The sequence below is a fragment of the Dromiciops gliroides genome, chromosome 3 (genome assembly GCF_019393635.1).
Source record: "Dromiciops gliroides isolate mDroGli1 chromosome 3, mDroGli1.pri, whole genome shotgun sequence".
NCBI lineage: Eukaryota > Metazoa > Chordata > Mammalia > Microbiotheria > Microbiotheriidae > Dromiciops > Dromiciops gliroides.
The window spans coordinates 618,052,841-618,074,692 of NC_057863.1; the positions used below are offsets into that span (position 1 = coordinate 618,052,841).

The window sequence follows — 21,852 nt, forward strand, 5'->3', positions numbered from 1 at the left end:
AGGAAGGTACTGGGGTTTATTTGGGGCCTGGGGGTGATAGAGTCAAGACCTGAGCTTTGGGAAAGTCACCTTGGCAGCTGTGTGGAGGATGGATTAGAGAGGGGAGAGATGAGGCAGGGAGACCAATCAGGAGGCGATTGTGATAAGCCAGACGAGAGGTGATGGTGTCCTGGGCTGGTGGCCGTGAGAGTAGAGAGAAGGGGGAGCACACGGGAGAGAGAGAGTGGAGGTGATATTGGCAAGATCTCGGAAGATGGCTAAACACATTGTGGTCCATGGGAGTGATGGAATAGGAGGACTGTGCTGTAAGAGATGATGAATGTGATGAATTCGGAGAAGCCCAGGAAGATCTACAACAACTGATGCAGACCGAAGTCAGCAGAGCCAAGAAAACGATACACGGGATGATTGCAACAATGTAAATGGAAAGATCCCTCACGTACAAATATCAGAAGGGAATGTTACAAAATAATAACGATGACGATAGCTAAGGCTTATGAAGTGCCTACTATGTGCCAGGCACTGCGCTAAACATTTAGTAAATATCATCTCATGTGATCCTGACAACCACCTTGGGAGATAGGCGCTATGGTTATATCCATTTTACAGGTGAGGAAACTGAGGCAGAGGTGAAATGACTTTCCCAGGATAATGCATCTAGTCATGATAATGGCTCAAAAGAAGAGATATGAGAAGAACCGTTTGTAAACGTGGAAGGTCCACAAGTGTTACACACTACATAGATTTCAGATTTATCATGATTTTTCCTCTTCTCTTTTTTTGGAGGGGGGCGATCTTAAAAAAAGATTATTAGGTATATGGGATGGCTCTCTGGGAAGGAAAGGAGGAGGGATACTGGGGGAAATTATGGTGATGCAAAAAACAAATGACATCAATAAAACCATTTATAAATTGACAAGACTTGGCAACTGACTGGCTTAGGGGACGGTAGTGAGGAGTGAGAGGAATCCAGGATGATACACATTGGTAACCTGGGTGACTAGGATGGTGGTGCCCAAAATAAGAACAGGGACTAAAAAAGGGTAACTTTCCTCCTTGCTTCTCCCTGTCCCCCACCCCTACCCCAAGGTCACAAAGGGACTCAGGGGGCTTCTTCCCCACACCTTCAAGGCCGGACTGCCAGATCTAAAGTCCTTGGGCTCCAGGATTTGCAGCACCTCCTGTGTGAGAGGGGATGGCCACTTACAAACCAGGTGGACATAAGTCAAGGACCCCCCCGCTACAGAAACAGAGGGGTGTGTCAGACTGGGTCTACACCTGGTAGAATGACTATGGGGGCCTCCTGTAGTGACCATGGGCTGACAGAAAATGACCTAAACCTAGATTTGACCCCCAGCTCTAGTGCTTCCCCAGAGCTTGGTGACCCTGAGCAAGTCACTTCCCTTCCCTGGGCCTCAGTTTCCTCCTCTGTAAAAAGAGAGGGTTCTAGGTATGGCCAGATATGGCCGGGGCTGGGTGGGGCTGGGGAGTGAGAGCAGGAGGAGTGCCCCCTCTTACCCCCGTTCTATTTCCTTGTGGAATCTCTCTCGGTCCTGGCTGATGTCCTCCTTCTCCTCCTCCAGCTGGTCCCTCTGTCTCTGCAGCTCATCCTGGGCCAGCTGGAGCTTCTCCTTCTCCTGCTGCAGCATCTCCACCTGCATCTGCATGGCTGCCAGGCTCCGTACTAGCCCATCCTTCTCGCTGCCAAGAGCCGGGGGTGAGGGGCAGTGGTTAGGGGAGGAAGGGATGGGAGCCACCTACCCTATGGCAGTCACTACTCGCTGGGGCCACTCAGCCATCCTCTCCCCCATCCATATCCAATCTGTGCTTCTAGGCCTAAAAAAGCCAACTTCCTCCAGGAAGTCTACCGTGCTCTGCCCAGTCCAGCCCACACATTGATCTTTCTCTTCTAGAGCCTCCTATAACACTGACAATCCAAACCTGCAGCCTAGCACTTGGTTAGATATTATTATACATTGTTCTCTATTACTTGTGTATAAGCTTTATGTCCCCAAAAAGACCAGAGAGTCTTTGAGGGCCAAGATCATGCGTGAGGGAGTGGGAGATGACATGCTCTCTAAGGTTCCTTCCACCTCACATTCATTGTTCTAAGGTTAATTCTTGCCCTGACATCCTATGTTCTAAGGCTCTTCCCTGCTGATGCTCTGTATTCTAAGGTTAATTCTTGTTCTGAAATTCTGTGTTCTAAGGGCCCTCCCAACTGACATTCTGGGTTCTAAGAGCCCTCCCAGCTCTGACATTCTGGGTTCTAAGGTTAATTCTTGCTCTGACATTCCAGGTTCTAAGGACTCTGCTAATTCTGACATTCTATGTTCTAAAGCTTCTCCCAGCCCTGACATTCTGTGTTCTGAGGGCCCTCCCAGCTCTCACATTCTTTGTCCTACATTTCTATATTCCAATATTGTTTCCAGCACAAACAGTTTATGAATGTTTTTTTCCCTCCCCCTCCTATGCCCAATGCCTAGCACAGGGCAGGGCACCCATCTGCTGCTCAAGAAACCCCTGCTATTACTAATGTCTTCCTCTCATGTTCTCCCCTCCCTCTTTCAGGTCTGATGGGCCAGAGAGCTGAGTTTTTGTGCTGGCTCCATCAATACCTCACTGTATGGGTCTGGCCAGGCTGGCCTGCCACGCTGGGCCTCTGCCCTGCTTGCCCTCCACACCCGAGGATGCTCCGCCAAGGGCAGGGGGAGGTTCCCGGGTCCCAGTCCTCTTTTCCCTTCCCTCACCCCAGTACCTGCTCAGTAGGTCATGGGCACTGCGCAGCCGCTGGATGTCTCGAAGGGCATCTTCCTTGGCCTGGACAGCACCATCAGCCACATCCCGGAGCTGCAACACCTGCTTGTCCAGGCTCCGGCGCTCAGCCTCTCCGTCTGCCAGCTGCTTCCTCAGGGAGGCCAGAAGGTCCTGGCTGGCCTCGTAGCGTCCTCGCATATCCTGCGGGCAGCCCCAGCCCCAAGGATCATCAGCACCCATCATGCTCTCCCTCAGTGGCTTCCAGTACATTCCCAGGTACCCAGGCCTTGGATCCCATTCACCATCCCGGGGATGGTGGGGACTCCTAAACTCAGGGCTAGAAATGGCATTCCTGACCCCAAGCTCCTACCTCTGACCTTGTACAAGTAACTATACCGGACCCTGAGCCCTCTTCCCTGACCCTGAGCCCTCTTCCCTGACCCTGAGCCCCCATCCCTGACCCTTAGTCCCCATCCCTGACCCTGAGCCCTCTTCCCTGACCCTGAGCCCCCTTCCCTGACCCGGAGCCCCCATCCCTAACCCTGAGCCCTCTTCCCTGACCCTGAGCCCCCTTCCCTGACCATGAGCCCCCATCCCTGACCCTGAGCCTTCTTCCCTGACCATGAGCCCCCTTCCCTGACCCTGAGCCTTCTTCCCTGACCATGAGCCCCCTTCCCTGACCCGGAGCCCCCATCCCTGACCATGAGCCCCCTTCCCTGACCCTGAGCCCCCTTCCCTGACCCGGAGCCCCTCTATCTCTGTCATAGAGTCCCTGTCACTTATATTTAGCCCTATACCCCATCCCTATTACTACACTGAGCTTTCATCCCTGTTGTCCTTTATGATGAATGTCCATGAAGAGCACTTAGCCCCTAGTCCATCCTTGGAGTCCTCATTCTTAGCATTAAACCCAACCCCCCTCTAGAACAGACACCCAGTCTCCATCTCAGACACTGGCCCTTCCTCCTTGGCACCAGACCTCCACCCTTAGCATTTAGCTCCACAAATCCTGGCCACTGAACATGCCCCATTCCTGACCCTGAGGCCAATCCCTTCTCTTTAGCCCCTCATTCCTGTCCCTGAGTGTTCCCCAAATTTCCAGTAATGAATCCTTTCCCCAGGGCTTAGAAATCCCTGTCCCAAGGAAAATGACTTCAAGTGAACACACGGAAGGAAATCTTGTTCATGTTTTTAGATGTCCCAGGCCCGATGGGTCCAACAAATCCCTCCAAGACCTCATCTTTTCCCTCCATGTCACCTTCCTAACTGTGCCCCCACTTCCCAGCGGCCTGCTGTCCATCCTGGTCTCCCAGCTCTGTCCACCATGGCCAGACCGAGCCCTGGAAGGGGAAGCCCCAAGGGAATCCCATCTCCTCCTTCTCCTTCCCCATGGAGACTGGGCAGGGGGACAAAGGAGGCCCAGGCTTCTCACCTGGACTTGCATTTGTCTCTTGTGCAGGGCAGAGTGGACCAGGGCGAGGGTAGAATCAGAGAAGGCTGGGGACAGGCTGGGGCGAGGGGAGCCACTGGGGCGGGGTGACGAGCGCCGGAGCGGGGAGGGGGTCCTCAGGCTAGACAGGCCGCGCAGACTGCCATCTGAGGCCTCAGGGGTACGCTCCATGCCGCCCATCTGTATACCGCTGTCGGTGTCAGACAGGACAGCCTGGTACAGAAGGAGGAAGGGATACGGGGTGAAAAAGGCTGCTTGTTGAGGGTTGTTCCTACCCCCAGACATTAGAACCCTAGGACAGTGTTTTCCTTACCCTGATACCAGTCTGTATACCTCCTTTTATATTCAATGCCTGCTTCCTCCAGGAAGATCTCCCAGATTAGGTCTAGCCAACCCACTTTCCTTATTCTACATACTTTGATGGATGCCCCACTGGGGTGGGGGTGAGGCAGCCTTCCCTAGGCTGGAGCACAGGGCACCAGGGACTGCTCACCCCCTGCCAATGCTGATCCCCAGCCCTGGAGTTTGGGGGGAATTTCAAAGGGACCTCCTATTCAGAGACCTTCTCTGGGTCCCTGTGGCTTGGCCAGAGCCAAACCAGCTGGGTTCCTCCTGTCACACACCACCACTCGGAGGCAGCTCACCAGCCCCACCCTGACCCAACAGCCCCTGCACCTGGGCCAGGTCCCGCAGGGTTTGTTGTAGCACTTCTGACTCATTCCTTAGGGCCTCCACCTCCTCAGCTTCCATGGCCGCCTGCTCTTGTAGTCGCACAGCCTCCTACAGGTGAGAGGGCAAGAAAGGGGGACTCGATTCCTTCTTTCTAGCTTGGCCCCCCTCCCATCTAAGAAGCCTGAACCCACCCCCATCTTCCTCCCCAGAGCCGAGCTCACAATGATGGGCTGGAATTAGTGGGGCTCCCACAGGGTCCTTGCAGAACCCAGAAGGTCAGGGTTACGAGGACCCTTAGAACCCAGACTGTTAGAGCTCAGAGGGTCCTTAGAACATAGAATGTCAGAGCTGGGAGGGCCCTTAGAACACAGGCTGTCAGAGTTGGGAGGGCCCTTAGAGCACAGAATGTCAGAGCTGGAGGGAGGGGCCTTAGAACATAAAATGTCAAGAGTTGGAAGAACCACAGAATAGATCAGGGGAACTGAGGTCCACAGAGGGAAAATTACTTCCCTATGATCACACACTGAATTAGGGGCTGATTTCTAGCCAATGTTCTCTCAGCTGCAAATACTTCTAGGTAATATCAGGGGCAGAGAAAGTAGGGGAGCTAGATGAGGTCGGCCGAGCCCTGCCACCAACCACACAGGCCCTGCTCTGGGGGAATGAGTTCATGCAGGGCTTCATCAGACATGTGGACAGTCTACCGCCCCCCAAATCTGGAGGGCATCACTCTCCAGCCCCTGTATCGCTCCCTCCTGACTTTTAGCCCTAGGGTCAGCCTGTCCCAGGGAGAGATATCCAGGCTTGGGAAGTATCCCCTTCCCCCAGGACCAACAGATTTCTCACCAGTGCTTCCACCTTCTGGGTCAGGGCCTCATTGGCTCGGTCCTTCTCTGAGTTTTGGCTCTGAAGCTGCTCCACCAGCAAGGTCAGCTCGTTCACTCTGATGGGCCAAGGGGAGGAGGTCACTCAGGCACCCCAGTCCTGCTCTTATCTAGCAGCACTATGCATTACAGGGTACCCTCCTCCCCCTTCTCTTTGAATACAAGCCCCGCTGTCTTCCCTTCCACAGTGGCATCAGTGCCTAGTAAATCTTTGCTGAAGTATTAATCATAACTAACGTTTATACAGCACATTGGGGTCGGCCGTGTTTTACACATAGCATGTCACTGGAGTGTGTACTGGGGAGGTAAGTATTGTAAAGGAAATCTACCCCACCCCACGCTTCTTCCCCAGTTCATCTTCATCCATCCTCATTCCCCGTGGTTTCCTAGGGGCCCGAAGCTATGGAGGTTGGATGCCCAGACTCTAGGGCGCTAGAAGCAACGAGCCATCCCTAAGATGCAGCCAGCCAGCCAGGGATGAAGTATGGCTAGAGGGGACCAGGAAGGAAGCCAGTATGTCCAAGCCACTCCACAGGGTTGTGGCCGTGGCTGGCAACTGCATCGCCGGGCCTTAGCCTCGTGTGAGGGACACAGTATGGGATAAATCTGTGCCTGTTGGCAGATGGAGTGACGGACCTGGAGTTGAGTTCAGCCTTCTCCAGGTCAGTCTTCACTTGAAGCTGGATCATATCGCGAACCTTGTCCCTCAGCTGTTCCTCCAGCTGGGCACGGAGTAGGGCTGCCTTCTCTATGGCGGCCTCGCTGCTGCTCTCGGCCAGCCGGAGGCTCCCGCTCAGCCCGAGGCTGGCCGAGTGGATGGTCCTTGAGGTCCGGGCCAGCTCTATGCCCAGCTGGGACAAGTCCCTGCCAAGGGACAGGAGCCAGAGTGGAGGTTCAGAAGGGACTTAGGGATTTCACAACATCTCTTACATTCACCCCCTGCTTCTCCCTCCAACAGCTGCCTCCTCACCTCAAGCCCTCATCTCTTGCCCAGATTATTACAGCAGCCTCCTAACTGGTCTCCCCATCTCTAGTCTCTGCCCACTTCAATCCATCCTACACAATGATTTTTCTAAGATCTAACCTTCAGCCTTCCCTACTCAACCACCTCCAGCGGTTCCCTATTGTTCCAGGATAAAACATAAGCTGCTCTCTTTACCTTTTTTCTTTCCTTTTTTTATGGGCAATCAAGGTTAAGTGACTTGCCCAGGGTGACACAGCTAGTAAGTGTTTGAAGCCAAATTTGAACTCAGGTCCTCCTGACTCCAGGGCCAGTACTCTATGCACTGCACCACCCAGCTGCTCAGCTAGGTGCTCCTGTAGTCTGAGATCCAGTCAAACTGGCCTTCTCTCTGCACCTCATTCACCACACTCCATTTCCCTTCTCCACACCTTTGCCTGGAAAGTACCCCCTCCTTGCTCTGCCTCCCAGAGTCCCTCTCTTCCTGGAAGGGATAGCTGAGGCACCACCTCCTGTCTGAAGGCGGTCCCTCCCTCCCAAAGGACCTTTCATTAATTATACTGTTTGGCGCATTTCTTAACATGACATTTACGCTGTGTAAATTTGTATACGTCCTCATCTCCTCCATCAGAGCATAAGCTCCCTGCAGGTAGGGATGGCTTCATTCTTTGTGGGTGTTTGTACCAGCACCTGGCACGATGTTTGGCACTTAGTAGGTGCTTGAAAGGTGGCTTGATGTGCTCCAACAGCATCTGACCCCCTTTAATGTCAGTTAAGTGCTCCTCCAGCCCGTCCTTGCACACTCCCAGTGAGAAGAAACTCACCAACTCCCAGACAGTCCATTTCACTTTGGGGAAGGTTCTGCTACCCTCAAGCTCTCTGCCCTTCCCTATTGATCCCCGTTCCACCCTCTGGGACCAAACAGAATGAGTCCAATCCCTGTCTCATGTGACTCTTCTTCAGGTACTCAAAAGCAGGGATCATGACCCCCAAGTCCCCAGAATAAGTAGCCCAAGTTCTTTCAGTCAGTCTTCCTATGTCTTGGTTTTCAGTTCCCTCACCATCCTGGCTGGTCTTGCTCCAATCTTTCCCAGTCTCTCCTAAAACAAGGTACCCGGAACTGGGCTGCAACATTCGAGATACGGCCTGGCCAGGTCAGAGGTCAGCAGGATTCCCACCTTCCTTGTCCTGAATACTTGTCTCTCCTTCCTAATCCAGCCTCAACTCAAATAAACATCTTTGGCTTCTACATCTCAAGGCTCAAGGTGGGCGTCAAAGTCAGAGCAGGCAAGACCACAGCCCAAGCCGCCCTCCGGGCCCTCACCTCTCCGTGGAAGTCTTCATCTCACTGACCAGCCTCCTGAAGCCCACTACCTGCCTCCAAAGAAGGAGTAGCCGGCTGTGTTCGTTGCTGAAGTAAGCATTGAAAGACTGGGAGAGAGGATTGAAGGAGTGACCGTGAGTCGTTGAGATAGCTATCACTCGCCCTCACCAGTGGGCACAGCTCACACTTCTCTCCCAGAGCAGTGAGAGGGGAGGGGAGAAGCATCTATGCATACCCCGCCTCTGGACAGACATCCCAGCCCAGAAGACTAAGGGAAAATCCCAGAGGGTTAAGACATCACTATGTCAGGCTCTCTGCCTAGATGCCCAGGAGGCCAGGGAGGGTAGCCTTATTTGTGAGTGTGTTTATTACAGGCATCTTTATGAGGAATAATGTGTCTGCACACAAAATACAGGAGCTGGAATCAAGAAATCGGCCCGGGGGGGCAGGTAAGTGGCACAGTGGATAGAGTGCCAACCCTGGATTCGGGAGTACCTGAGTTCAAATCTAGCCTCAGACACTTGACACTCACTAGCCGTGTGACCCTGGGCAAGTCACTTAACCCCATAGCCCCGCAAAAAAAAAAAAGAAAAAGAAAAAAAAGAAATCAGCCGCAGGGGCAGCTAGGTAGCGCAGTGGATAGAGCACTGGCCTTGGAGTCAGGAATACCTGGGTTCAAATCTGGCCTCAGACACTTAACACTTACTAGCTGTGTGACCCTGGGCAAGTCACTTAACCCCAATTGCCTCACTAAAAAAACAAAAAACAAAAAACAAACAAAAAAAAGAAATCAGCCTGCATCCTAGCCCCATCCCAGGTGCTTAGATTTAGTCAGAAGAGATCTAGTCCAATCACCCCATTATATAGAAGAGAAAACTGAGGTCTAAAGAGGTTGTGACCTGCCCAGAGTTCCAAAGGCAGGGAATGGTAAAGCTGGGACTTCTGACCCCCAAATTAGCCCTCTGTCCACTTCCCCTTCCTGGTCACTTGCTGACTGAGAGACCTGGAGCAGGACACTGAGCCGTAGGAATTAGCAGCAAAGAGGCAGGTTTGGGAGGAAAAACCTCCTAACAATTAAAGCCATCCAAGGATAGAGTGGGCGGCCCCTGGATGTAAAGGGTTCCCCCCTACCCAAAGGTCTTCAAGCTATGCTGAGATGACCACTGGTCCGTGATATTATATTGTGGCTGATTCTCCTTCTCCTAAAGGTTGGACCAGACGACCTCTGAGGACCCTTCCAACTCTTGAGATATGGTGATTCTGTGCATCTAATTCCTTAGATTGTAAACTCCTTGAGGGCAGGTCTTTTTTTTTTTATCTGGAGTGCTTAGCACAGGGCAGGCACTGAATAAATGTTTGTTTATTTTTTTTTTAATTTTTTTGGTGAGGCAATTGGGGTTAAGTGACTTGCCCAGGGTCACACAGCTAGTAAGTGTTAAGTTTCTGAGGTCGGATTTGAACTCGGGTCCTCCTGACTCCAGGGCCGGTGCTCTACCCACTGCACCATCTAGCTGCCCCTCCCATCATATTTTTAACTTTTTTTTTTTTTAGTGAGGCAATTGAGGTTAAGTGACTTGCCCAGGGTCACACAGCTAGTAAGTGTTAAGTGTCTGAGGCCAGATTTGAACCCAGGTAGTCCTGACTCAAGGGCCAGTGCTCTATCCACTGCGCCATCTAGCTGCCCCTCCCATCATATTTTTAAAAAGAGAATTATGTGGGGCAGCTAGGTGGCACAGTAGATAAAGCACTGGCCTTGGATTCGGGAGGACCTGAGTTCAAATCTAGTCTCAGACACTTGACACTTACTAGCTGTGTGACCCTGGGCAAGTCACTTAATCCTCACTGCCTCACAAAACAAACAAACAAAAAACCAAAAGAGAATCATGTGTGTAGGTTTGCTTCCTAAATAGAATGTAAACTCCTCGAAAGAAGAGACTCTGTGTGTATGTGTCTTCATCTCCCCAGAATTGAACACAGAGCCTAGTATACAGTTGGCACTTAATAAATACTTTCTGAATTCACAATCTGGTTTTCAGGCACAAGGTCCCCCTAGGGATCCCAGGATTTAGAAGCAAAAGAGACTTCAGCAGTCACCTCGCTCAAGCCTTGACTTGTACAGAAAAAGGAAACTGAGGCCTTGAGAGGGAAGGAAAGTTGACCATGGTTACACAGGATCCAGGATTTGAACTCAGATCCTTTGAATCCAAAGAGTACTCTGATGGTCTCTCCACCACCGAACAGAGAAAGCTCATCACCAGAGCACTGCCTGGGGCCAACTTAGCAGGAGATGCCAAAGCCTTTACTCAGCAGGCAGAATTTCTGCTGACCCAGAGGCACCATCACACTACACGAGGCATCTGAGGACAGCTGGTGATTATCATCATTCATAGGAATGGGATGGTAATTCACAGTGGGGTGGGCAGGGGTCTGGCTACCCTGGCTCTCTTGGGGCCACGGGACCCTGGGCAAAGTCCCCTGTTCTCGGTTGGAGAGAAGGCCCAGACGAGCACTGGTGGAGGGAGTTTCTCAGTTCCCTTCGCCAGGGCATCACAAGCCCAGTCCTCCTCCCCCATCTCTATGCTAATGGTTCCACCAGGTGGGCCTCTGTGTCCTGGAGGTTCCCAAAGACAAGGGGGAAGCACAGTTTTGAGATTTGCCCAGGAGGCTGGCAGGCCACCCAGGGCCGACTCTTCAGAGTCTGGGGGAGAACCTGAAGTGGATTCTGTGCTGGCTTCTTGGGGGAGGGGAAGCCCTTTGGAGTCCCTAGGTCCGGAGAGCCGGACAAAAGGCAGTCCTTCGGGAAGATGGCGGCCAGGATGAGGACCTGGCGCCCAAAGGGGCAGCGCGTGCACGGAGGATGGAGGTCTGACTCCAGGGAGTTCCTCTCACCCTGCAGGGCCCCGAGACCCTGGTCCCACCTACCTCCTCCTCCCGCCGCCACTCAGCCTCTCGCTGTTCCAGCTCCCCCCGACTCCGGGTCCAGTCATTGGTCACTTTGCGGATGTCATCGGTCAGGGCTTGGTTGGCTGCGCTGGCCTGGTCGAGCTGCTCCCGAAGCATGGCATTCACCTGCACCAGGCTGGCACTCCTGGGGGGGTGGTGAGGGGATGGGGATGGGGCTAGCTTAGGCTCCTGATGCAGGCACGGCCCCGGCCCTCACCCTGAATTCTGGGTGGGCAGTAAATACCCCTGTTCTACCAAGGGGCCACGTCCCAGGATGCCCAGGCAAAAAGCACAAGGATCAGCCAGCACCAGGTAGGCCACCAGGCACCAGCCCGTTAAGGAAATGGGAGGGATAGGAAGCGACAGCAGAGGATGAGTCCTGAGGAGGGCACACACTAAATCAGGGAGCCCTGGAGCACGGCGCACCCTCCCTAGGAAAGGGATACCCTGCTGCCAGCCCGGGTGCCCACCCACCTCTGCTGCTCCTCTTCCAGCCGGCTAAGAGCATTCTCCAGGTCCTGGCTGTGTTCTTCTTCCTGCTAGAGACACAGATATGTCCAGTTTGCTCCACAAGGATGGTACCAGAGTGAGGGATCAGTTGGCAGGGACCAGAGAGCCAGGAGATCATAGGAATCCTCGGGAATCATCTTACCAAGGACCCTCGTTTTACAGAGGGGAAGGGATTTACCCAAAGTTGTACAGCTAGTGAATGTCAGAACAAGGATTTGAACCCAGATGCTCTGGTTCCAAATCCAGGACTCTCACCACTGTACCGAGGTGCCTGCCCTGAGCTGGGCCACCTTCCTGGTTCAATCCCCTGGCCTGGCTTCCCCAGGCCTCTCTCCTGGCACTCATCAGCCTACCCTACCTATGTCCTACCTAGATATGGCAAGCACAGGGAATCCTAAGGAAAGGACAGGTCCAGGGTCAAGGGGGTGGGAGGGTGGTGGTGGGGGTGGTGATGGTAGACAGGGGCGGGAGAAGGGACAGCTACCGCTAACTTCTGACGCTCCAGATCTGCAGATTTTTCCAGAAGCTGCTGCTCCACTTCTCCACACTTCTTCTTGTACTGGAGAACCTGAGGGGATGCGAGGGTTGGGGGAGGGGGCAAGTCAGAGTAGTCCCCAACCTGATCTAACCCCCACCCCCTACTAGTACATAGGCTGGCAGAATTTAGAGCAACAAGGGTCCTTCAAACAGAGAGTGCCAGAGTTAGGAGGGGCCTTAGAACACAGAATGTCAGAGCTGGGAGGGACTTTAGAACATAGAATGTCAAAGCTGAGTGAGGCCTTAGAACACAGAATTCAGAATTGAGAGAGGGGCTTCAGAACAGAGAATGTCAGAGCTGGGAGGGGCTTAGAACAGAGAATGCCAGAGCTGGGAGAACCTTAGAAAAGAGAATGTCAGAGCTGGGAGAACCTTAGAAAAGAGAATGTCAGAGCTGGGAGGGGCATAGAACAGAGAATGCCAGAGCTGGGAGGAGTTAGAACAGAGAATGCCAGAGCTGGGAGGAGTTAGAACAGAGAATGTCAGAGCTGGGAGAACCTTAGAACAGAGAATGTCAGAGCTGGGAGAACCTTAGAACAGAGGATGTCAGAGCTAAGGAATGACCTTAGAACAGAGAGTGCCCGAACTTGGAGGGAGCTTAGAACAGAGAACATCAGAGCTGGGAGGGATCTCAAAGACCACACAGTCCAATCCTTTCATTTTACAGCTGAGGAAAATCAGGCCCAGAGGAAGGGAGTGACTTGCCCAGGAGCATAGAGGCAGTAAGAGACAGGGCTGGGATCTGAGTTCAGATATTCTGCCACCACATCCCAGACCCCTGCCCTCAGGATCTCTCCCGTTTACAAGCAGCTCCACAGTTTACAAAGTGCTTCATTCACAACAACCCTGCAAAGTGGACAGTCTGAGTATCCCGAGTCCCATTTTATAAATAAGGAAACTGAGGCTCAGAGAGGTTAGGCCACTTCACCAAGGTCACACAGGAAGCAACATCCGGTTCTGTTCACTCCCAGTCTAGGCTTCTTTCTACTCCTTCACCCTCACTCCCATCCCCAAATGCCTTTCTCACTTGAGACCTTGAAAAATACCAGTAACTTTCTGAAATAGCAGTCCGGGGTGGGGGGGGGGGAGGCGCCTCGTTTCTACAGAGGCCTCAAGTCACATACAGGTGGGCGTATCAAGCGGGGCCTGGGTACAGATCTTTGCACCAGGGAAACAGCCCTGGGTTTGAATCCTGGCTTTGCTACCGTGTGACTTTTATCCAATCATTTTGGTTGGCTGGGCCTCAGTTTCCTCATGTGTCAAATGAAGATATCGGATTAAATCCAATTAAATCATAAATTTTTTTCTGTCGTGGATCCCTTTGTAGGACCAGGGAAGTTTCTGGGACCCCCTTCTCAGAATCGTGTTCTTTAAATGCATAAAGTAAAATATATATTAGATTACAAAAGTACCAGTTGTATGGAAATGCAGTGACCACAACCATAACAAGACAAGCTCACGGACCCCAAGTGGAGCGCCCCTGGCCGAGCGGATGCGGGTGGTCTGGTGGCTCAGACCCGCCTCAGAAAAGGACTGGTTGTGGCCAGGGCAGCCCCGAGGGGTGGGGGGCACTCCCAGGCGCTCCCTCACCTTGGCCTGTAGTTTCTGCACCAGCTGGGCCTGGCGCTGCTGCCCGTCCTGGTAGGATTGGAGCTTGCGCTTGTAGTTGGCCTGTTCTTCCTCTAGCTGACGTCGCAGCTCCAAGGTCTGCTTGCCCAGCACCCCGTGCCCCAAGGGCTCCCGCTCCCCGGACTCCAGCCGAAGGCTCTGCTCCAGCTAGGGGAGGACAGAAGACCCTCTGAGCTCGGTCCTGGGGACTGGAGCCCTGCAGCACTCTCTCAGGGGCATGGAACACCTTGTGGATTCATTTACAAGGACCGGATGCCCTCTGGGTTCACTCATGGCTACCAGGCACTCTCTGAGTCCAGCCATGGGGATCAGACCCCTTCTAGGTCCTGTAATGGGGCCTGGACCCCCTCCAAGCTCAGCCGGGGACCGGTCGCCCTCTGGGGTCAGTTTAAAGGGACTGCACACCCTCCTGACACAGGCCCAGGGGCAAAACCCTTTCCAGGCTCATCCTTGGGGATTAGATACCCTCTGGGATCAGTTGTGGGGGCCAGACCTCCTCTGGGACCAATCACAGGGGGATCAGACCTCTTCTAGGCCCAGTCACATGACAATCAACAGCACCCCCCCAGCTCAGCCACATGGGGACCAGACACCCACTAGGGCTAAATCACATGATGAGCAGACTCCCCCATATGGTCACCAGACCCCCTCCAGGCTCAATCAGATGGGGACCAGACCTCCTCTGGCCTCAGCCCTTTGGGGACTAAATCCTCTGTGGCCTTAGCCATAGGGGGACCTGACCCTCTCTAAGCTCAGTCACACGGGGACTAGACGCCATTCCAGGCTGTCATATGGTAACCAGATCCCCACTGGCCTCAGCCAAATGCAGACCAGACCCCGCTCCCTGCCCCACTCTGGGCTCAACCCATTGGAGCCTACACTGCTCACCTTCCCCTACATCTGCACCCGAAGACTTCAGCTCCTCTGCCCCTAGCCCAAATGGCAATTATTGCCACGTGACTGGACCAGGGTCAGAGTGCTCACCTGGACAAGGGAAATGATGGAAGATGGTCTAACCAGACAGGACCCTAACAAGTGCAGCTCACAGGCTGGCAGGCCAGGACAAGGTTACCCACCATTCCTTGTAAACACTCCCACCCCACCCCCATACACACATTCACAAAGAGATGGCTACGCACATGTTAACAATGGTTAGCATTTACAGGGGGCTTTCAGGTTTGTGAAGCACTTTACAAACATTATCTATCTGATGCTCACAACAACCCTGGGGGATGGGTGCTCTTTTTATCCCCATTTTATAGATGAGAAAATTGAGGCAAATAGAGGTTAGGTGACTTGCCCAGGGTCACACATCTAGTAAGTGTCTGAGGTCAAATTTGAATTCAGGTCTTCCTGACTCGGAGGCAGCTAGGTAGTGCAGTGGATAGAGTACTGGGCCAGGAATCAGGAAGACTCATCTTCCTGAGTTCAAATCTAGCCTCAGACACTCCCTAGCTGTGTGACTCTGGGCAAGTCACTTTACCTTGTTTGCCTCAGTATCCTCATCTGTAAAATGAGCTGGAGAAGGAAATGGCAAACCACTTTAGTATCCTTGCCAAAAAAACCCCAAAAGGGGTCACAAAGAGTCAGACATGAATGAAAAATGACTAAACAAAGGGGCAGCTAGGTGGCGCAGTGGATAAAGCACGGGCCCTGGATTCAGGAGTACCTGAGTTCAAATCCGGCCTCAGACACTTGACACTTACTAGCTGTGTGACCCTGGGCAAGTCACTTAACCCTCATTGCCCAGCAAAAAAAAAAAAAAAATGACTAAACAAGAAAAAACCTTCCTGACTCCAAACCTAACGTCCAATTCACCATGTTATCATTGCCAAGCCTTATTGATTCTACCTTCACAAAGGCATCTGCCCCTTCTCTACAGCCTCCACTGTAGGGTGGACCTACACGACCTCTTACCCGGATCACGGTAGGAGCCTCCTAATTAGTCTATTTGCTTCCAATATTTGTAAAGTGATTTTGAAGTGGCTTTATAAAAATTCTGAACTTAACTCCCAATTAAGCACATCAGGGCATATACGTAATACTATATATACACATATACACATACAAATATACATACATACATATATATAAAATCCCATATATAAAACCATAATTTTTTTTTTTTAATGAATCTTTATTTTGGTTTGGTTTGGTTTTTGGTTTTTGTGGGGCAATGGGGGTTAAGTGACTTGCCCAGGGTCACACAGCTAGTAAGTGTCAAGTGTCTGAGGCCGGATTTGGACTCAGATCCTCCTGAAGCCAGGGCCAGTGCTTTATCCACTGCACCACCTAGCTGCCCCTTTACTGCTTGCTTTAAAAAAAAAAAGTACATAATAAATTTCACATGTCTATAAATTCCCCTTCCATTCCCATCTTGTGCACAACCATCAAATTAATTTCCCTATGATGTGGGTCAGATCATGTCACTGTCCCGATCAAGAGTGTTCATGGGGGCGGCTAGGTGGCACAGTGGATAAAGCACCGGCCCTGGATTCAGGAGGACCTGAGTTCAAATCTGACCTCAGACACGTGACACTTACTAGCTGTGTGACCCTGGGCAAGTCACTTAACCCCAATTGCCTCACTAAAAAAAAAAAAAAAAAAAGAGTGTTCACGACTCCCCATTTCCTCTGAGATAAAACACCAACTCTTCGGCCTAACCTTCAAGGCCCTCCCTTCCCCATTGGGCTCCAGTCAGCCTGACTCCACAGTAACATCTTGCGGGTGTTTTACAGTCTGCCCATCATCCTCTCTGCCTCCCACCTGCCACTCCATCTTCTACACAAGCCAGGGTGCAGTCTCTTCCTCCCTTCTCTTCTGTCAGATACCAGGATGTCCCCGGCAGTTAGTGTCCTGTCTCTCTCCTCCAAATTTCCTAGAGTCCTCTGTCTGGTGTTGTTGTTTGTCCCACCTAAGTTGTAGCAAACATATCTGGATCGTGTGGTCTCTCCCACATAGAGTATAGTTGTGTTATTTCTTTCTGCCATCTTCTCCCGTTCTCTTCTTCCTGACCTCATCTCTCCAGCTTTGCCCCAGGCTCTGATAACAAAGTGGCCCTTCTCCTTGCCAAGGCCAACCCCTCTACATGCACCTTTGGTCCCACCCTTTGCTGTTCCTCCAGCAGGCTGGCCTATCAATCATCACCCCTTTCTCTCTCATCTTCAACCTCTCCCTGTCTACTGGACACTTCCCTACTGCCTATAAACATACGCTAGTCACCCCATTCTAAAAACAACCCCCCCAAACTTCATGACTACTAACAGCTAGCATTTATGTAGCAATTTTAAGGTTTGCCAAGCACTTTACAAATATTTATCTTACTCGATCCTCACAATAACCCTGGGAGGTTGGTGCTATTATTATTCTCACTTTACATTTGAGGAAACTAAGGCAGGCAGAATTCGAGTGACTAGCCCCAGGTCACACAGTGAGAAAGTGTCTGAGGCTGAATTTGAACTCAGGTCTTCCTGAATGCAAATCCAGAGCCCTAGCCACTGTGCCATCTATCAACTTAGACCCCACCATTCCCTCAATCTTTCATCCTATAACTTTTCTCCCTTTCTCGGCCAGATTCATTGAAACAGTTGTCTCCACTTTTTGCCTCCACTTCCTTTCCTCTCACTCCTCAATGCTTTGTAATCTGGATTCTATCTAAGCTCATTGCTCAGCTAAAACTGCTCTCTCCAAAGTTACCAAGGATGTGATAGAAGACTATTGTGTTATAAGAAATGATGATGGGGATGGTTTTGGAAAAACCTGGGAAGACTTGTATGAACTGACGCAAAGGGAAGTGAGCGGGGCAGCTAGGTGGCGCAGTGGATAGAGCACTGGCCCTGGATTCAGGAGGACCTGGGTTCAAATCTGGCCTCAGACACTTAACACTTACTAGCTGTGTGACCCTGGGCAAGTCATTTAACCCCAACTGCCCCGGAAAAAAAACGAAAAAAAAAAAAAAAAGCAAAGGGAAGTGAGCAGAACCAAGAGAACAACTGATATGACAACAGTATTGTAAAGACAAGCAACTCTGAAAGCCCAAAGAAGGAACTCTGGTCAACACAATGACCAACCACAACTCCAGAGGACTTAAGGAAACATGCCGCCCGACCTCCTGACAGACCCAGATGGACTCAGAGGGTGGGATGACAACAAGGCCAATTCGGGAATTTCATTTGTTCAACTAGCCATGTTTGGAATGGGCTTTGTTTTTCTTGCTTCCTTGATGAAGAAGTTGAGGGAAAGAAATCAAACTTGAAAATAAAATAGAATCTAAAACAAACAAAAAAAACAGTCTCCAAACAGCTCTCAGTTGCCATATCTGATGGTCTTTTTACTCCTTATACTTCATGACTTCTCTGCTGCATTTGACACTATTGACACCTCCTCTGCCTCCTATTCTCTTTCCATTCTGGGTTTTCACGACACCAAACTTTCTTGGTTCTTCTTCTACCCCGAAAAAGAAACCTGACCCTCTGTCTCCTTTGAAAGTCAACACCTTCTAAACATGGGTAGTCCCCAAAGCTCTACCCCAGCTCTTTCCTCTTCTCTCCCTCTTAGGCCTCTCTTCTCCTCTTCCTCTTCCCCTTCTTCTCTTTCCCCTTTCTTCTCTCATCCCCTTCTCTTTCCCTTTCTCTCTTCTTTTTCTCCTCCTTCTCCTTCTCTCTCTCACCTCATTAACACTTGTAGATTTGTCAGCTTTATGAAAATCACTCACACTTCCATATATCTAGCTCTAATAAACTCCAGTCCCTCATCACCAACTGCCTATTGGGCATTTCAAATTGGATTTCCCAAGAACAGTTCAAACTCAACCCATACAAAATAGAGTTTGTTTTCTTTCTGTCCAAACCCTCCCCTCTTCCAAAGCTATCCATTTCCATTGAAGACACCACCATTCTTTCAGTCTTTGGTATTCTTCTTCTTCTTCTTCTTTTTTTTTTTTTTAGTGAGGCAATTGGGGTTAAGTGACTTGCCCAGGGTCACACAGCTAGTAAGTGTTAAGTGTCTGAGGTCGGATTTGAACTCAGGTACTTCTGACTCCAAGGCTGGTGCGCTATCCACTGCACCACCTAGCCGCCCCTTTGGTATTCTTCTTAACCTCTCACTCTCCTCACTCCATGTAGGCAATCATTTGACCTCCTGATTGGTCTCTGTGTCTCAAGTCTCTCTCCATGCCAATCCATCTTTCACAAAGCTTCCTGAGTGTAGGCCTGATTATGTTTTCCCCTCCCCCACCCCCAATGACAGTAGCTCACTATTGCCTCTAGGAATAAAGGTAAACTCTGTTTGGCTTTTAAAGTCCTTCACAATTGTGCCCCTACTTACCTTTCCAGTCTCATTATATATTCCTCCTCTTCTTACACTCTATGGTCCAGAGAAACTAGCACCCCTGTTTGGAATGCACTCCCTCCTCCCCTCTTTCTCACGGAATGCCCTTCCTTTAAGATGCATCTTAGGGGCAGCTAGGTGGCGCAGTGGATAGAGCACTGGCCTTGGATTCAGGAGTACCTGAGTTCAAATCCAGCCTCAGACACTTAACACTTACTAGCTGTGTGACCCTGGGCAAGTCACTTAACCCCAATTGCCTCACTAAAAAAAAAAAAAAGATGCATCTTAGGCGGGGCAGCTAGGTAGTGCAGTGGATAGAGCACCAGCCCTGGAGTCAGGAGGACCTGAGTTCAAATCCGGCCTCAGACACTTAACACTTACTAGCTGTGTGACCCTGGGCAAGTCACTTAACCCCAATTGCCTCACTAAAAAAAAAAAAAAGATGCATCTTAGGCATCATCTTCTACATAAAGCTTTGACTGTCCCAATTACCAGTGCCCACCCTCCCCAAGCTACCTTGTATGTAATCATCTAAGCATTTTACCAATATTTTCATATTTGATACTCTGGGCAGTAGGTACTATCAAAAGTAGTTAATTTTGATAACCCTGGGCAGTAAGTGCTTTGGTTAGCACTATTTTAAAGTTGGGGAAACTGAGGCAGACATCATGTGACTTGCCCCAGGTCATGCAGCAACTAAGTGTCTGAGGTAGAATTTGAACTCAAGGACTAGCTGTCTATCTGCTTTACCATCAAGCTGCCTCACCATCCTTTTAACTTTCCAAACCTTCTATCTTATCTGCCCCCATTAGGATGTAAGTTTGCCCAAGGATGAGGCTGACTTTTGTTTTTGAATCTTCACTTTCAGACCTTAATAGGTACCTGGTACACAGTAAGTGCTTAATAAATTCTTAATGGTACCCAGAATGCCAGGCTTCTAGCCTGAAGATGTGGGCTAAATTTCCACCTCTGCCTTTTACTAGCTAGGAAAGGAAAAGTCATTCCACTACTAAGAACAACAGTTAATAAGAAAATATTTACATGACACTTTAAGGTTTGCAAAGCACTTTATAAATATCATTTCATTTGATCTTCACAACAATCCTGGGAGGTAGGCGCTTTAGGATTCCTATTTTACAGATGAAGAAACTGAGGCAAATGAAGGTCAAGTAACTTTCCCAGGGATACATGGCCAGTAAGTATTTGAATCAGGATTTGAACTCAGGTCTTGCTGACTTCAAGTCTAGCATTCTATCCGCCTAGCTTTTAAATTGCTTCCTCATCTATCAAACAGGAGTGATGGTACTTGGAATAGCTTCCCCAGAGCTGCACTGCAAGATGATAATTTTTTTTTTTTAAGTGAGGCAGTTGGGGTTAAGTGACTTGCCCAGGGTCACACAGCTAGTAAGTGTTAAGTGTCTGAGGCCGGATTTGAACTCAGGTACTCCTGACTCCAGGGCCGGTGCTCTATCCACTGTGCCACCTAGCTGCCCCTGCAAGATGATAATTTTTTTTTTTTGCGGGGCAATGGGGGTTAAGTGACTTGCCCAGGGTCACACAGCTAGTAAGTGTCAAGTGTCTGAGGCCGCATTTGAACTCAGGTCCTCCTGAATCCAGGGCCGGTGCTTTATCCACTGCACCACCTAGCCGCCCCCAAGATGATAATTTTACAAGCTTTCAAGGTCTGGAAAAATGTGAGTCATTATACGAAGCATCATAACGTAAGGAAAAAGAGATCCAGAATCAAAAGGTCTAGGTTCAAATCCTGCAGCAGACACTGGATAAAGGCAGAACTAAGATGGTGAGTGTGAGGAAGCATTAGAGTCTATCTCACACTCCCCTCACCTCCTCGACAGAGATCTAGAGAATGCATGAGACTGAATTCTGATCAGCAAAGCCAAAAAGTCACAGTGAATCATTTTTCCAGAGTGGGGCAGCTAAGGGAGAAGGATGGAGAGATCTCCAGACACTGGGAGCAGAATCAGGCCAGGAGTGACCAGCAGGAAGCATTTTGGCACCCAAGGACTAGGAGAGGGTTAAGACTGGGCACCAGGGCAGAAAGAGATTCCATGAGCAAGTATTAAGTGTAGGAACTTTGGGTGCCATATGGCAGGTCTGTTGCCCACTACCCAGTTCTGTGTCATGAACCCAAGGTGAAGAAAAGTTGTCATGAGCATTGGCACTGAGCATGGAACAAGCTCTGGAAAGCCAGTGGTAGCTGTGAGGATGTCTCTCATGCCTGTAGAAGAGCACAACGTTCCAGACTAAAGGGGAGCAAGCAGTTCAGTCTTTCTGACTTCACAGGACTTCTTAACAGGGCTAAAGCAGCCTAGGCTCACACCGGCAGTAGTCAGCTGAAACTCCCACTCAGAAACAAAGAGACAGACCCAAACCTGAGACAAGAACTTTCAGAGCTCAGATCAGGAGGGGAGTGAAAAGACCTTCCCCTGAATCACACCACTTTGGGAGGGTTGAAAGTTTACAGGCCCAGAGTCTGAAAGATAGCAGAAGGATGTAAGAAGATAGAAGCACAGGCCAAAAAAATGTGTAGAGCTCAGCACTAACATAAAATCCAAAGTCAAGAAGTAGGCTGGAAGAAAAAAAAAAAAAAGAAGTAGGCTGGAAGAATGAGAAAACAAGCAAAAGAATCCAACCATGAAGAGCTATTATGGTGACAGGGCCTCTCAAGAAAAACCAAACAGAAAAAGAGAATGATTTGAACATCTACAGGCAAAGCCTCAAAGAAAAATTCAGATTGGACACATGTTCAATAAGAATTCCTAGAAGTTATTGAAGGAGCTAAAAAATTATTTTAAAAACCAAATGAGGGGGTGCAGCTAGGTGGTGCAGTGGAGAA

The 21,852-nt window shown here is 50.4% G+C and overlaps 1 protein-coding gene across 10 annotated transcripts in view; it reads right to left on the minus strand.

Moving 5' to 3' along the window:
- Positions 1-21,852, minus strand: part of CROCC (ciliary rootlet coiled-coil, rootletin) — a 79,971-nt gene that overhangs the window by 32,777 nt on the left and 25,342 nt on the right. For 3 of the 10 annotated variants that reach the window (XM_043996765.1, XM_043996760.1, XM_043996758.1), the window contains exons 4-14: positions 13,629-13,814; positions 11,986-12,069; positions 11,466-11,530; positions 10,971-11,136; positions 8,049-8,155; positions 6,400-6,627; positions 5,726-5,822; positions 4,883-4,987; positions 4,190-4,420; positions 2,759-2,958; positions 1,519-1,701 (exon numbers count right to left, since the gene is read on the minus strand). In XM_043996765.1, the coding sequence (XP_043852700.1) occupies positions 1,519-1,701; positions 2,759-2,958; positions 4,190-4,420; positions 4,883-4,987; positions 5,726-5,822; positions 6,400-6,627; positions 8,049-8,155; positions 10,971-11,136; positions 11,466-11,530; positions 11,986-12,069; positions 13,629-13,814 (1,652 nt within the window). The remainder of the gene's footprint in view (positions 1-1,518; positions 1,702-2,758; positions 2,959-4,189; positions 4,421-4,882; positions 4,988-5,725; positions 5,823-6,399; positions 6,628-8,048; positions 8,156-10,970; positions 11,137-11,465; positions 11,531-11,985; positions 12,070-13,628; positions 13,815-21,852) is intronic. The other 7 variants (XM_043996759.1, XM_043996764.1, XM_043996763.1 and 4 more) reach the window with 7 other exon arrangements.